Below are 13,537 nucleotides of genomic sequence, written 5' to 3' on the forward strand. Positions count from 1 at the left end.
ATATATGCTCAGCAAGAAGGAACAGGAAAGGATAGTGGTTGCCTCTATGCTTATTTTAATTTATTGTTACTTCTTCAGTGATTAACCAGTAGGAAATTGCCAACACTTAGATGTTCTATACATACCCCCTAGAAACAACCCAGATTGCAATCAGGTTTTCCACAGATTCTAAGATCATCAGCTGCCTCCCACATCACTTTAACATACTCAGAAATGTGTTTCATAAAATATTAAGCTTAAGTAATTTGTAGTGTATTAGCCAAACAAATATATACGAAAAGAAAAACTTGTAAGAAAAAAAATGTGTATCAAATATAAAATTTGAAAGTAAAGGCTCAATAAACCAGAAATAGGAGATAAGCCCATCATTTAGGAAACTCATAGCTTATAAAATCTGTTTTAGGAACAAAAGACTCCCTAGATATCTATCATCAATCAACTATTGCAATAAATCTGGATGTATACTGATTTTATTTTGAAATAAGTGTCAAGGTCACATCAGCAAGTTGTAATAGTTCTTAGGAAATGATGGCGACATAGGCAATTTATCCTCTTTCTTACTTTCTTCTCTCTTTGACCATCATCTCTGCACTGGACTAGACTCTCTTCCCTGCACTAGACTCTCTTCCCTGCTTCCCTGCATGAAATAATCTGGAACTAACTAGCCATTTCATTTCCAATCTAATATTCACATTGCAAAGCCCGACTGATCACAGCATTGTCTAGTTCCCCAAAAGGATCTATTTATGGTAACTAATTTTCTTGTAAATTTGTTGAATATGTTAAATAAACATCCTCAATAGGCTCTCTTAGAAGAGCTTTTATTTTGATATCCACTTACTTACATGTGATAGAACAATTACATTAGCTTTATCTTAGAATTCACTGTTTTTATCATTTGTTAGTATACATATTTGTGTTTCTGCCAATTCATAAGCTGCCAAAGAGTTTAAAGACCATTTCAATGAAGACCTCTGAAAGATTTTAAAAGCACCTAGTGCTTACCAAGCAAAGAAAGAGTTTAATAACTATGACAAACTGTTTTAAACACTAAGTGGTCAATTAACACACCCTACATCTTTCAGAATACAAGCAGCAATGGATATCTTACGAACGACAGACTGATGGAAGAGATGTAAATGTGGAGGTGCTCAAGCAGACCATCCAAGATTCTCAGAGTCGGTCTTCTCAAGACACCCTGCTCTGTGTGCACGCTATTTTGAGGTAAAACAATGAAGGCTCCAGAGGCTAAGTAGAAACTCTTGCCTTTCCCTTAATCCCTTTGTTCCACCCCTAATGGAAGTAGGGATTACCTAGAACAGCCTATAGGAATGTAGATTGAGGAGGGGTATCATTCAGGTGCAGGTTTATCAGTGAACACATCTCCTCCAGTTGAGTAAGACATCTTTCCTTTCAAGTAAATATGAAGGTCACCCCCCAACCCCCGGTCATGTGAAGCCGCCTTCCTCTCTCCTCGGTACCCTGACACCTCATCCCGTGAGATGGGATTTAAAAGTCTTTGTCCATCCCAGATCAAATATCATTGCTACATCAGAATCATTGTAACTTCCTGTGAGCATGTTATTAAAACTATTTTCCCTCTGTTGACCATCTGCTGATCCTCTGGCTACTTGACCAGCCCAAGAAGTTGCCAGAGGGGTAAGGGATTTTCTCCAGTTGTAACACTTATTAATGCGGAGACAGTAACAGTTAGTCTAAATTGTGGAACTTTAAGTCAGAGTTCCTGAGTCTAATTCCTGGATACACTGCTAGCCAGCTATGTGACCTTGTACATCTTTAAACCATACCAAATTTTGGTTTCCTAATTTGCAAATGCATGGGATAATAAGAGTACCTATTTCTTTAGGTAGTGTCAAGGCACCAGGGGAAATCCATTTGGGGATTTTTGACGCTAGATGGATGGACAAATTAATATCAGGGAAATTAGTAGGAGAAAAGACCAAAATTTAATAATAAATATATGGAGAATTTATACAGTTGTAAATTCTAAAGCAAAATGGGGTGGACCAAGCCTAAAATTGTGTTTAGAGACTTCTGGGATTAAGAAGAAAGAAAAAGGGGGGAGATGTCACACTGATAATAAAAAAGAAGAGTTTCTCAGAGAAGTAGGATAATTTTCACTGAAGACTCTACATCTAGATGATATGCCTCCATCCACAACTGCATTCTTCTGCATTATAAAAAGGGGAAGCAGGTATTGCTTCTTCAATTAGGGAAAAGGGGAATAAGTTATGGAAGTGATAATGTCTTCTTCAGTTAAGTAAAGGCAAAGGACTCAGGCAAGGATAACATCTTTAGCTCAGCCCCTCAGGGGCTCACTGCTCTCAACTCCAAACTATCTACATGCTTTAAGTAATAGTAATAGACTTCCCAAGGCTCACAGGGCCTCTTTAGATCCCTATACCAAAGTGACAGCTATTGCAAGAGCCGTACCTCTGGGTCTACTCTCTATGTAGATTAAGAATATCCGACCCTTTGGGAGCGAAAAATCATATGGTCATTAGGAAGACTGAATAAGGTCTAATTGGTTGGCACCTTGCCTGACACACTGTATGAAATCAGTAAATATCAACAACTACAAAAATGAAGGAAGATGTAATAAATATATAAAAAATATCAACAGCTAGGTAATTTTGAAATCTCATGTTTAGGAACACTCAAAACAAACACTTCAAACTATAATGCAAAAGCCCAATATTCAGCTAATTCACCCTTTCTAATTCATTTTGCTCACTGGCCTCTAAGAGGCATAAAAATATATATAGAAAGGGGATATGGTCTTGGAAATACCCGAAGAGAATATTTAGAATTTTTGGAATTTTAAATGTTTATATAAGACTTTGACTTCCAAATTACTTACATGAGATTAACAGTAGCTCTAAACTAACTTATCTAGTAGTCTCATACATTGTTGACAAATTAGCATGGTCAGAAATATTTCATGGAGTGAGAACAGACTCCTCAATTGTCCTATCTTTTCTCCTCCCTCTACAATTCATGGAGGCATACACCCATCCATACAGTCTCACATACTTACATGTGATAGACATCAGAAAGTAGATGATCGGCCTCCCTAGTGGCACAGGGTTTAAAGTCTCAGTGCTATCAAGCTATTGCCAGGCACTTAGGCAAGAGTTCGATCCCTGGCCAGGGAGGTGAACCACATGGTGCAGCAGACTCTCCTGTTTTGCCCGCTGCTCCCCTCAGCAGTGTATTTCAGTCAGTCTGCCTGTTCTGCTCCCCACTCTGTCTCTGGTGAATCCTCTTACTCCCCTGCACTTCTGGCCTACACCCCAGGTCTTGTATGCATAAATATATTCTTTTAAAAAGTAGATGAGAGTGAAAAACAAGAAAATCTAAAAAATAGTTATAAAATGCCTTTAGTCTGACACAATAATAATTGAAAATTAAGAGAATAAGACCATTAGGAGACAGGGCTGGGGTGGAAGGTCTCTGGTGGATTAGAGAGGAAATTATTTGCATTGATAGCTAATAGTATGTAGATGTGAAGTTCATTTCTACTGATTATGTTCCTGCTCAAACATTATTGCCATTCTTATCACAAACCTGTTTTCATGTATGTAACATTTTGCCTTAATTTTAAAGAAAAAGCTAAAGGGTTGGTGTTGAAAAATCATTTCCTTAAGTACCTTGTATTGTGAACATCTCATACACAACCATCACCAATGAGATTTTCCCCACTGTTTAAGTTTGAAGACTTATAGGCATGCAGTCTCTCTATCGCTTCTGTAAAGATGTTTCTAAGCCTGAACAACTATGTGCCACACTTCTCCTATTTCTTTGCTATTCTCTGTGTTTGCTGTAGCCTCGAGGACAATTGCTGGAGTCAAGTTTCACTGGACTCTCCGAATGCTGGGCAAGAGCCTGGGTTCAAAGGCAGACATGCCAAGATGGAAGACCAAATCTCTGTTACCATGGACAACTCCCAAACTCTCCTGACTTGCTTATTTATCTGTAAAATTAGGGATTAAAATCTGCGCAGGAGAGGTTTAGCATTGAAATTGACATTAGACATTAATAAAATCAGCTAGCACAGGGCTTAGCATTGGTAGGTGGTACAGAAATGCTCATTTTCTTCTATTTCTGACACCATCCCCTTATCATTCCATTCTCAGATTAAGATCCAAGGAAGCAGTCCCTATGGGCATCAGTATTTATGACCTTCTTTGATAATCATATTACATATATTTTCAGTACTAAATATTCTCCTTGTACTGAAACTATACAACATCATAAGAAAACACCTGATTTTGTTGCTTTTCCATTCTTACTAGATAGGAACTTGATCTTTAATTATTAACAGAATATAAAATGTTACCCAATATAAAAAAACATTATCCAGCATAAATTATCTCTGAAAAATGTAGTTCCACTGAGTAACAAAGTACTAACAATTGCACCACTAGAAATCATTATGCTCATAATAGAAATATCAAACAGTATGTAACAGTTAACAAACCTGCATTCTTTAGAAAAGGACACAGTGCCATATTCAACCTTATTTTTAACATAATATTGTATTTATAGTCATGCATTTCCTTATAAGATACATGTATCTATTTTTCAAGAAAAATAATTTTTCTAAAATTCATGTCTTCACATCTGTTGTGGCTTTCTTATGAAGAATTTTCCTGCAAAATGTATTCTAAAATGTTTTATATACTGAATAATTCATTTACATTATTAATGTTGCATTACTTATTCAAGGGAACTGAAATTAATTAGGATAAGCTCAGGAAAAGGGATATTTTACATAGGACTAACTCAGTAAGTGAGCGATAGGGACCTTTGTTTTCCTTTATTTTTATTTTTTACCATCCCCAGAGGCTAGAATCTTCTAATAAAAAAGCATTACAGAGGCAATTAAGTATAAAAAATAAAGTTGGTGCCTCTAAGATGAAGGAGCCTCGGGTAGTTACATTTCAGTAGATATACTGATGCACTTTAGAACACGGGGACACACACCTCTGAATCATATACAGTGTTAGAAGCCAATGTTACCTCAAAAAGAAAAAAGCTGTGAAAACATTTACAGCAGTGTTACCAAATCTGCACTCAGTAATTCTAATGAACTAATTAGTAATCTGTTAGCTGGAATCACTTGATTTGCTATGATAAAAACATAGGTGTAGATTTCATTATTATCTTAATTAAATTAATGGCATTATCTAGTACGCAGTTATCCTTGCAATCTGCCACTTGCTTGGAGTATGTTGATGGGAAATTAGATGTCTTCTCAACTAGATTTAAACAAATTAAAACTAAGACTCATGCATAGACTACTCTGTAGACTGTATAGGTATGTTGCTTTCCACAGTTACTTGCCATATCTTTATGTCAAAAGAATACTATCCCACAGAAATCAATTTCATTCAGGTAGAAGTCTTTTTTTTTTTTTAAGATTTATTTAGTTAGTGAGTTTTGCGTAGGAGAACTGGGCTGTAGGCCAGAGGTGTGGGGCATGAAAGGATTCACCGGAGACAGAGTGGGGAGCAGCACAGGCAGATTTACTGGACTGCATTGCTAAGGGTAGCAGCAGGCTAGAAATGAGAGGTCTACTGTGCCCTATGTGAGTTAGCTCCCTGGCTGGGATCGAAGTAAGGCCATAGAGGTGACAGTGCTGAGACTTATCCCCTACGCTACCAGGGAGGCCCAGGAGTCAAGTCTTATGCAGTGATAACAACTAACATCAATCACAGAATTTTGAGGGGTATCCATTGTTATTCTACATGATTTTATGTAGTTACGTATTGAGTGTTTTGCCAACCCAACTAAAGAAAGTATCGTCAACAACCTGATTTCATCCTTAGGGAAACTGAGGCACAGATGGTTGTTCTTTTGCAAGTCAGTTAGCTTACATCGATAGAACTTGGTTTTAAATCTAGAAAAATCTGTCTCCAGGATATATGGTATAGGGTATCTCATATTAGAGATAGATACATCTCTTTTGCATAACTCCACACTATAAAGCACATACATAGAAACAAACTCCTGTGCTTATTTACCTGTGTATGTATGTGTATATATATATATATATATATATATTTGTATACACTCAGTTGAGTTTCAGTTATTACCCTCCTGATGGTGTGTGAATTCAACCCTATTCTATTTTAAGAAATACTACTACACTGTTAAAAGCACAGTTAGGTCCTACTGTACGTTCTTACTGAGCATTCCACAAAAGCCATATCGAGTGCTTCCTTGTATGAACAGTTCACTGACAGCAGAGTTGACATTGGGTCATATTAGTGACAGATGCTATTTACAAAATAATGTTTAATTAAATATGAGGTTTGGAGCATTAGTGTGTGGTTCGAGTTTCTTTTATCTGCGTGGTTTGGTTGCTTTAGATACTATTGGTTTTGACTTTTCTCTCATGAATCTTTCCCATTCTGATATTCTCTCTCAGAACCTATTTGTCATAATTCTATGCACTGATATGGTCGTGGCATCTTCTCCCACTAGAGAAAAATGTTTGTTTTCCTCCCACAGCTTCTATTTTCTGTCTCTTGAAAGTCAAGTAAGATCTATCTGAAACAAACAAACCAAAAAAGGTACAGGACAACACTTTCTAGGCCTTCTCTCTCCTTTATTAGTAAGAACTGGAAAGAAAGGCTAAGTTGCAAGCCCTTTTAAAAGGGCCAACCAGGCCTAATTCGGATATGACTGAGACCAGAAGGGCAAAAGGAGTCCTTACAATTTATATGAAGTTCTGCCTAACTTAACGAGGTTAGTGCTCTACATAGACATTTAAAAGAAAGCCCTACAGTTACAGACAATATATATATAGTCTTCCTAGCTAGCCCACTGTTCAAATCTTTCTCAAGAACTGAGCATTCTGTAGTTGGAAACCAGTTAAGGATTTGATATCACCAAATGAATTTCCTTTTCTGCATAACCAAGGATTACAAATTTGATTTCTGTGGACACACATAAGTATGATTGCTGGAGGCAACTTTCGGGACATTTATAGAGATGTCAGGGTCAAGATCACTGAGATAGTTAAACAGGGAATGGAACAGGGAGAAAAGAACAAAAGTCAGACATAGCAAAAGGGCACCAGTAGTAACATCACCATATAGATTGCCTTACAGATGTATTCCTTCATCTGAGTTTTTTTGGGTTTCATTTTTCCCTGACGCACAACTTTTTTGCTTATATAGTCAAGTTCATGTCCCTGTCAAAAAGTGGCAATGATGAAGCTTCTGCTTATCATTCTCATTGACACTGCCTTTATTTAGGCTCCACATACTTTCTGCAACATCTTTCTAACACTTCTGCCCACCTGCTCGCCTGTGATCAAATTTATCTTACAAGATATATCTTTCTAAATACAAGACAAATTTTCCTAACTTGCCACTTTCCTCAGTTTCATTTCTCATCAATAGTGGTTCCGTATTACCAGTAGAGTGGCTACAAATAACTGAGCCTTGAGTTTCAGATTCCCCATGATCAAGCTGTAGGGCTCTAACACTGAGCACAGTGCAACACAGGCCCTGGAATGGAATGACATACCCTACATCCCCCTACTTCATTTCCTTTGCCTAAGGAAATCACTGTTGCTATCATTCTCATGCCACTTGCCATGTTCTGCCATAATGTTCACTTGCTTTCATTATCTGATGTGCAAAAATGTGAGCTTCTTGAGGAAGATTCCATATATGGTAGGTCTCTATTCTCCATCGCACCCACTAGGTTTTAATACGTGTTTGTTCAGTGATATGGAATAAAATGCAATGGAACAAAATGAAATGTCAAATTCTTTAGTGGGATTACACCTAAACCTTCCCTGTTACATGAACATCTAGACCATTTTAAAGGTCACTAGAAGAAGATATTTCACAGACTTGGCAACTCAAACATTTAAGATTAACTAAGCTTCAAGAAAAGGACAGGTGACTGAGCTTCTAAGAGGTCATTAATTTGTATTAATCAGCACTTACCACACACATTCACTGAAGTTAGACTATAGAGCACATGTCACATTTCTACCTAAAAATCCCTATAACTTGAGTGGTAATGATTTTGCCGATGTTGTTATTAAGCCAATCTACAAATGCAAAAGTCTAAATCTCCCAAAATGATTGGAAACATACACTAAGCTTTAAGTTCATCTCAGTTGACCGTGCTATGAGACAAAAGATTCCTCAGTCAAATATGTTCCTTTTGATTAAAATACCATCCAAAATATCAAACTTCCCTCTCAAGATAAATGTACAAGCTCAGAGACTTTTACCCCTTGATAATATTGTCATTCCTTATCAACATCACTAATAAAGTCTGTCTCTTCAGACAGAAATAACCAACCAGAATTACTGCTGATGCTCCATCCAGAAGGGAAATGAGAGGTTCAATTTATTCACTTCCCAGAGAATCAATTTTGGGTGACTCACATCTAGTGTAAACCTTTAAATGCTCTCCCCAAAGCAACAGCAATGAAAAATGAAGAGTATCTTCCAAATTTTGCAGCAAACTGAACCTTTCCCAGTTACCTAGAGTTAACAGTTTTGCCAGGTTTAATTATAAGCACCAATATGGGATTGATCATTTTAACTTGCCTAATTGGCAGATTCAGTAAAAGTGACATATCTCCATGGCATTTCACAGCAGTTGAATGTCTAGCCTGCCTCATAATAAAATGCTATTGAAATGAAGACAGCAAAGGCTCCTGTGACAGAATACAGAAAAGCATATCTATAATATCCACGGTATACTTGTAAGATTTGCAAACATTTTTTATTTTGCCCTCCAACTGAGATGGAGAGGACCCTATGACCTGAGCAGAATTTCAATCAATTCACAGCAACAAAACCCATATCTGCTCTGTAATTTTGTCATCTGTAATCATCTCTTAGGGAAAAAGTGAGGATGACTCCAGAATTTCATGTCTGTACACAAAGTTAAAAAGCTTAAATGTGATAGTAGGTGAGAAGTGAGGTGATCCAACAGAGAGGGGTCGCTTGGGTGACTACCCCGAGGTTACCGAGGCATTTTGTTGCCCTAGTTCCATATTTTCATTGGCTCACAATAGTTAGGGAGAAAAGCACATTTGCACTTGGATACCTACAGAAAGAACATTTATCTTCTGCTTTATAAAGTGTGGCAGGACCAATAAAGATTTCTCTACTTAGTGTGTTTGTTCTTTTTTAAAAAAAGATTTATTTATTCATTTTATACAAGACCCGGGGTACAGGCCAGATGTGTGGGAGAGTGAGAGGATTCACCAGAGACAGAGCAGGGAACAGAACGGGTAGACTGAAGCACACTGCTGAAGGGAGCAGCGGGCGAGACAGGAGAGGTCTGCTGTGCCATGTGGGTTTCTCCCTGGCTGGCCGGGATCGAACCGGTGCTGCAGAGGCTGCGGACAGCTTCAGAGTGCAGCGTTCAACCCACTGTGCCACCAAGGGAGGTCCTATTTAATGTGTTCTTTCAAGAAAATATACATGTTTCATATCTAAATAATTTTGATCCTTTAAAAATTCTTCGATATTGTTCAATCATTTCCTTCTCACCACAATTACTTCACATAAGACTTAGTGGTATCCATTTCAGGCTTTCTTATGTTTGTGTTCTTCCACTGTCTGAAATTTATAAAAACTATTATATCCTGCAGTGGATTTACACAGTTAATGGTAGAAGCTGTCCCCATTCTCTAAACCGATTCCTTCTGTTTCCCTTTATGAACATATATGAGTAAGTTCAGGATGTAAAAGATTACATAATCAACTTGCCTATAATTCTGTTGCTTTCTTTTTGTTTCAAATTATTCTCTTCAAAGCAATTTCATTCTCATCAGAAACAGCATATTTTCATGTAATGGACAACCTATTCAAATTTTATGACAATATTTGTGAAATATTTTCCATTTCATTCACTGTATTTTCCAGAGAAAAGTACAAAACATTCAGGTCATTGTCATAATATAAAGATCCTGGATGGCCCGTCTAACTTTAATGAAGGGTCTATTCAGAATTCCAAGTTGAGACTTTTCCTCATTGTGCTAAGTCATTCACATATGGCTACCCTATCATTCTTCAGCCACGTCTCTGGTGGAGCCCTTCTTTCTGAGTGCTCCCTTAGGCTACAGACATTCAGTGTTAGCACCCTCCCTCTGACATTCATTGTCACTAGCCTTACTCTTGCCCTTTCCTGAAATGCCTCATGTTCCCACATTAGTGAGAACATTAAAACCATGACTGGAAGGAAGACTAGAAATCAACTGGCTGGATACCTATTTCCAAAGTGAAGACATAGGGAACATGGACAATTAAGACATTTCTGAAAATCACACAGTCAATTAGTGGTAAAGCTGGGTGGGAGAGTACTTCGGCCTCTAGAGCTAGAAGGCAGTCTGAGGTTGTCTTCCTACACACACAGATCCTGAGCCAAGAATTTGGAAGCATATAGTTTATTTGGAAAAGGATGTCAGGAGGCATTGTGAGAGGGTGGGAATGTTGGCACAGATTACCTCCAGACATCGGGGGTTCAGTCTTGCTAGGAAATCTCTAAGAGACCAGTTGAGACAAACGTTGGAATTGTCCCAATAGGGGGCAAGGATTCTGGGGTATTTATCTCTCACTCCCCACCTCCTGTTGGTTAATAGTTTTTCTGGCAGCACAAATCCTCTTCCTGCCCACGTTCAAAGTGGCGAAGTCTCTCTTGCAGCCAGACAGTGTCCTCAGACAGTGAGGGGCCACCTGCACACAGCTTTCAGAGCAGGCCCTGGGGAAGATGGCGGGCAAAGAGTCTACCAGAGGAGTGCATGATCCACATGGGAGAAGCAGTCCAGTTCAAGAACTAGTGTTGGCACTAAGTTTTCTTTTTCTCTCTATTTATCAGAAGTTCAATTAAAATCTTTGTGTCAAAGTAAGCTCTTTTATAATTCATACGGAAATGTCAACTCAAGTGTTGCTTTGTTTTTGTTTTCACGAGAGTACAGTGAATGAAGACTATCATGGCTATCGCTCTTCTTAAACTGCTTGACCTTAAACTGCTGGGGCCACAGGGCAGCGCTGGAGTCTGTAACAACAAGGGTCAGGCTTATGTGCTAGTGGAACCTGAAGTTCCCAAATAAGAAAAGAACTCGGGGACAAGAAAGAAAAGTATCTTTCATCTGCATGGAAGAACTATCAACCCTAACTCTGACAAAATACTATCAAAACAGAATCAAACTTGCAGAGATACACATTTAGGAGGTATGAGCTGAGGGAGCAGATATTTCTTTTCAAAACCATAATTCTAAGAACCACAGATGCTGAGCAGAGGTGTTAGATAAAATCCAGGATGCCCGTAAAATCTAAAGTTCAGATAAACAGTGAATAATTTGGGACATACACTAAAAATATATTTGTTGTGTATCTGAAATTTAATTAGGCTCCCTTGTATCTTTATTTGCTAAATCTGACAACCCTACTACTAGACCAGCAATCAAACTTCTTTTCTATGTGTGTGTCCTAAAGGACTGGGTAAGCCCCAGTTGCTAAAATGAAACTCGGAGCTAGTTTTATAGTAGTTATTAAAATGAAGCACCTTCAAAACTCCAGATCAGAAATATTCTTGTCAAAACCCTAATCACAGAAACAAAAAATGTTTTCTGGCAACCAGGGAGCATAACTGTAAATGTACAAATGAAACGAAGAAAGAGAAGGTAGAGATATTAAAATTAATAGATGTCGTATTTTACAGAAAAGCAACATTTCAGACATTTCATTTTTCATCAGACTTGACCTGCTCCAAGACATCATCAATTGAAGTTTAAAAACATGTTTCAAAAATCTTGTCTTATTACTTAAATTTGTATTACAGGCAATCTCTAGAGAGATCTTTTCCAGAAAACCAAAAATAAATCACATTTTAATAAATCACATTCCTGACATTGTTCTCTTCCAGGAATATGTTTGAATTTTTTAACAAACGTGAAAAAAACCTAGCTATGCCGTATTTGAAAAAAATACATCAACAATATTCAGTAAAAATGATTTTAAAACTTCTCTTGATTTGCATTTTTAATTCCTTCTTATCTGCAAACCATCATGTATGCATGTTAGTATGCATGTGCACATATATGTATGCATTTATCTATAACATATAGAGTTTTTTTTCAAGTAGAAAAAAAATAGCATAAAATACACAAACCTTATGTTGTTGTACTTGGCATTTTAGGTCCTCAAGATCAGGTCCAAGCGGCTCTTTCTCCATTTTCCTTGTTCTCTCTTCCGTTGCTGTTAGCCAGTCATTTAGCTCTTTCAGTTGTTGGTTCTGAAGATCCATTAGAACTTTATGTAAGCTGAAAATTTGAAAGGTGTCCATTATTACTTCTGTCAAAGCAACTTGACTCACTGCTTAAAAAAAACCTATAAATAGGTAAAACTGTTTATATTTATAATTTATGGCATGTTCTCACTGTTTGGCATCTGTCAGGCAGTAAGAAAATAAGAGAGTCTGTGATCAGTCACTTCTGAAGTTATTCTTTTTGTGACTACTATAGTCCACACATCCCAACTTTTACAAAGTTTCACACCGCTGATTAAATGTGAACATGCTAACTAAAGTGAAGTTCATGCTTGGTACTTGAGGTAGTAGTACATCTTGGCAGTCATTTCTTAAATCTCTATCATTTGAATATATGTGGTTTTAAGAGGTGGTTGCAAATTCTTTGTCATTGTTCCCTTGAAGAGACTGAGTAGTGAAATACAGCAGAAGTGAGTGTACCAGCTCCAAGTGTGAGCTATGAAAAACAGCAGCATTTGTATTCTCTCTTTTGTTGGCTTTATTTATTATTATTATTTGTTGGTTTTGTTTGTATTCTCTCTCTGCCGTGCTATAGGGAAGTCCAGGCTAGGGTACTGTCAACACGAGACCATATTGACAGTGACACTGGAGGGGGAAATGCTATCCCACAAGGGGAGCGTCCTGCTGAATGCAACTCAATGAGCGACTCCAGCTGCAGCACAATCACAGAACAGTCACCTAGATGAATGCCGCCCATCTTCCTGATCTAGGGCAGCATGTGTGTGAATGCATTTTCAAAGATGTACACAATAGCAGTAATGGATTTAAAGTCCTAAGGCTTGGGTTCACAGACTGACTGCATGCCTTGGAAGCAAGCATTTAAACCTTCCTTCTCAGAATTCCAGAGTCAGGGACATAGGATAGTGTCTTGCCTATCAATTATACCACCTCGTGGTGAGGATGAAATTTAAAAAATTTAGATCATTTAATTCATTAATCCTATGAAAAAAATTGAGGCTCAAATGAGAAGTGTTCCTACCTAGCTTAAGGTATATATTCTTTATGAATGCATGTGTAAAGCATATTTGGAAACCATAATATACTGAGCAATACTTTTATAATGCTGACAAGAAGAACATGATTTCATCAGGAATACTCTATTCTGATTTATAAAATCGTTAAGTATTTTCCAGAAATTTCCATTACTCTGGACATTTAAACATACAAAAGACACATAACTGAGAATGTTCAAGATGATTCA

The 13,537-nt window shown here is 37.5% G+C and overlaps 1 protein-coding gene across 1 annotated transcript in view; it reads right to left on the reverse strand.

The window, feature by feature from the left end:
• Positions 1-13,537, reverse strand: part of DMD (dystrophin) — a gene marked incomplete at both ends in the record, with an annotated part of 1,915,324 nt that overhangs the window by 1,368,499 nt on the left and 533,288 nt on the right. Inside the window, 1 exon segment of the mRNA XM_084258879.1 lies at positions 12,181-12,331. Coding sequence (XP_084115005.1) covers positions 12,181-12,331 — 151 coding nt within the window.

The sequence above is a fragment of the Talpa europaea genome, assembly GCF_964194135.1.
Source record: "Talpa europaea genome assembly, chromosome: X".
NCBI classification, from domain to species: domain Eukaryota; kingdom Metazoa; phylum Chordata; class Mammalia; order Eulipotyphla; family Talpidae; genus Talpa; species Talpa europaea.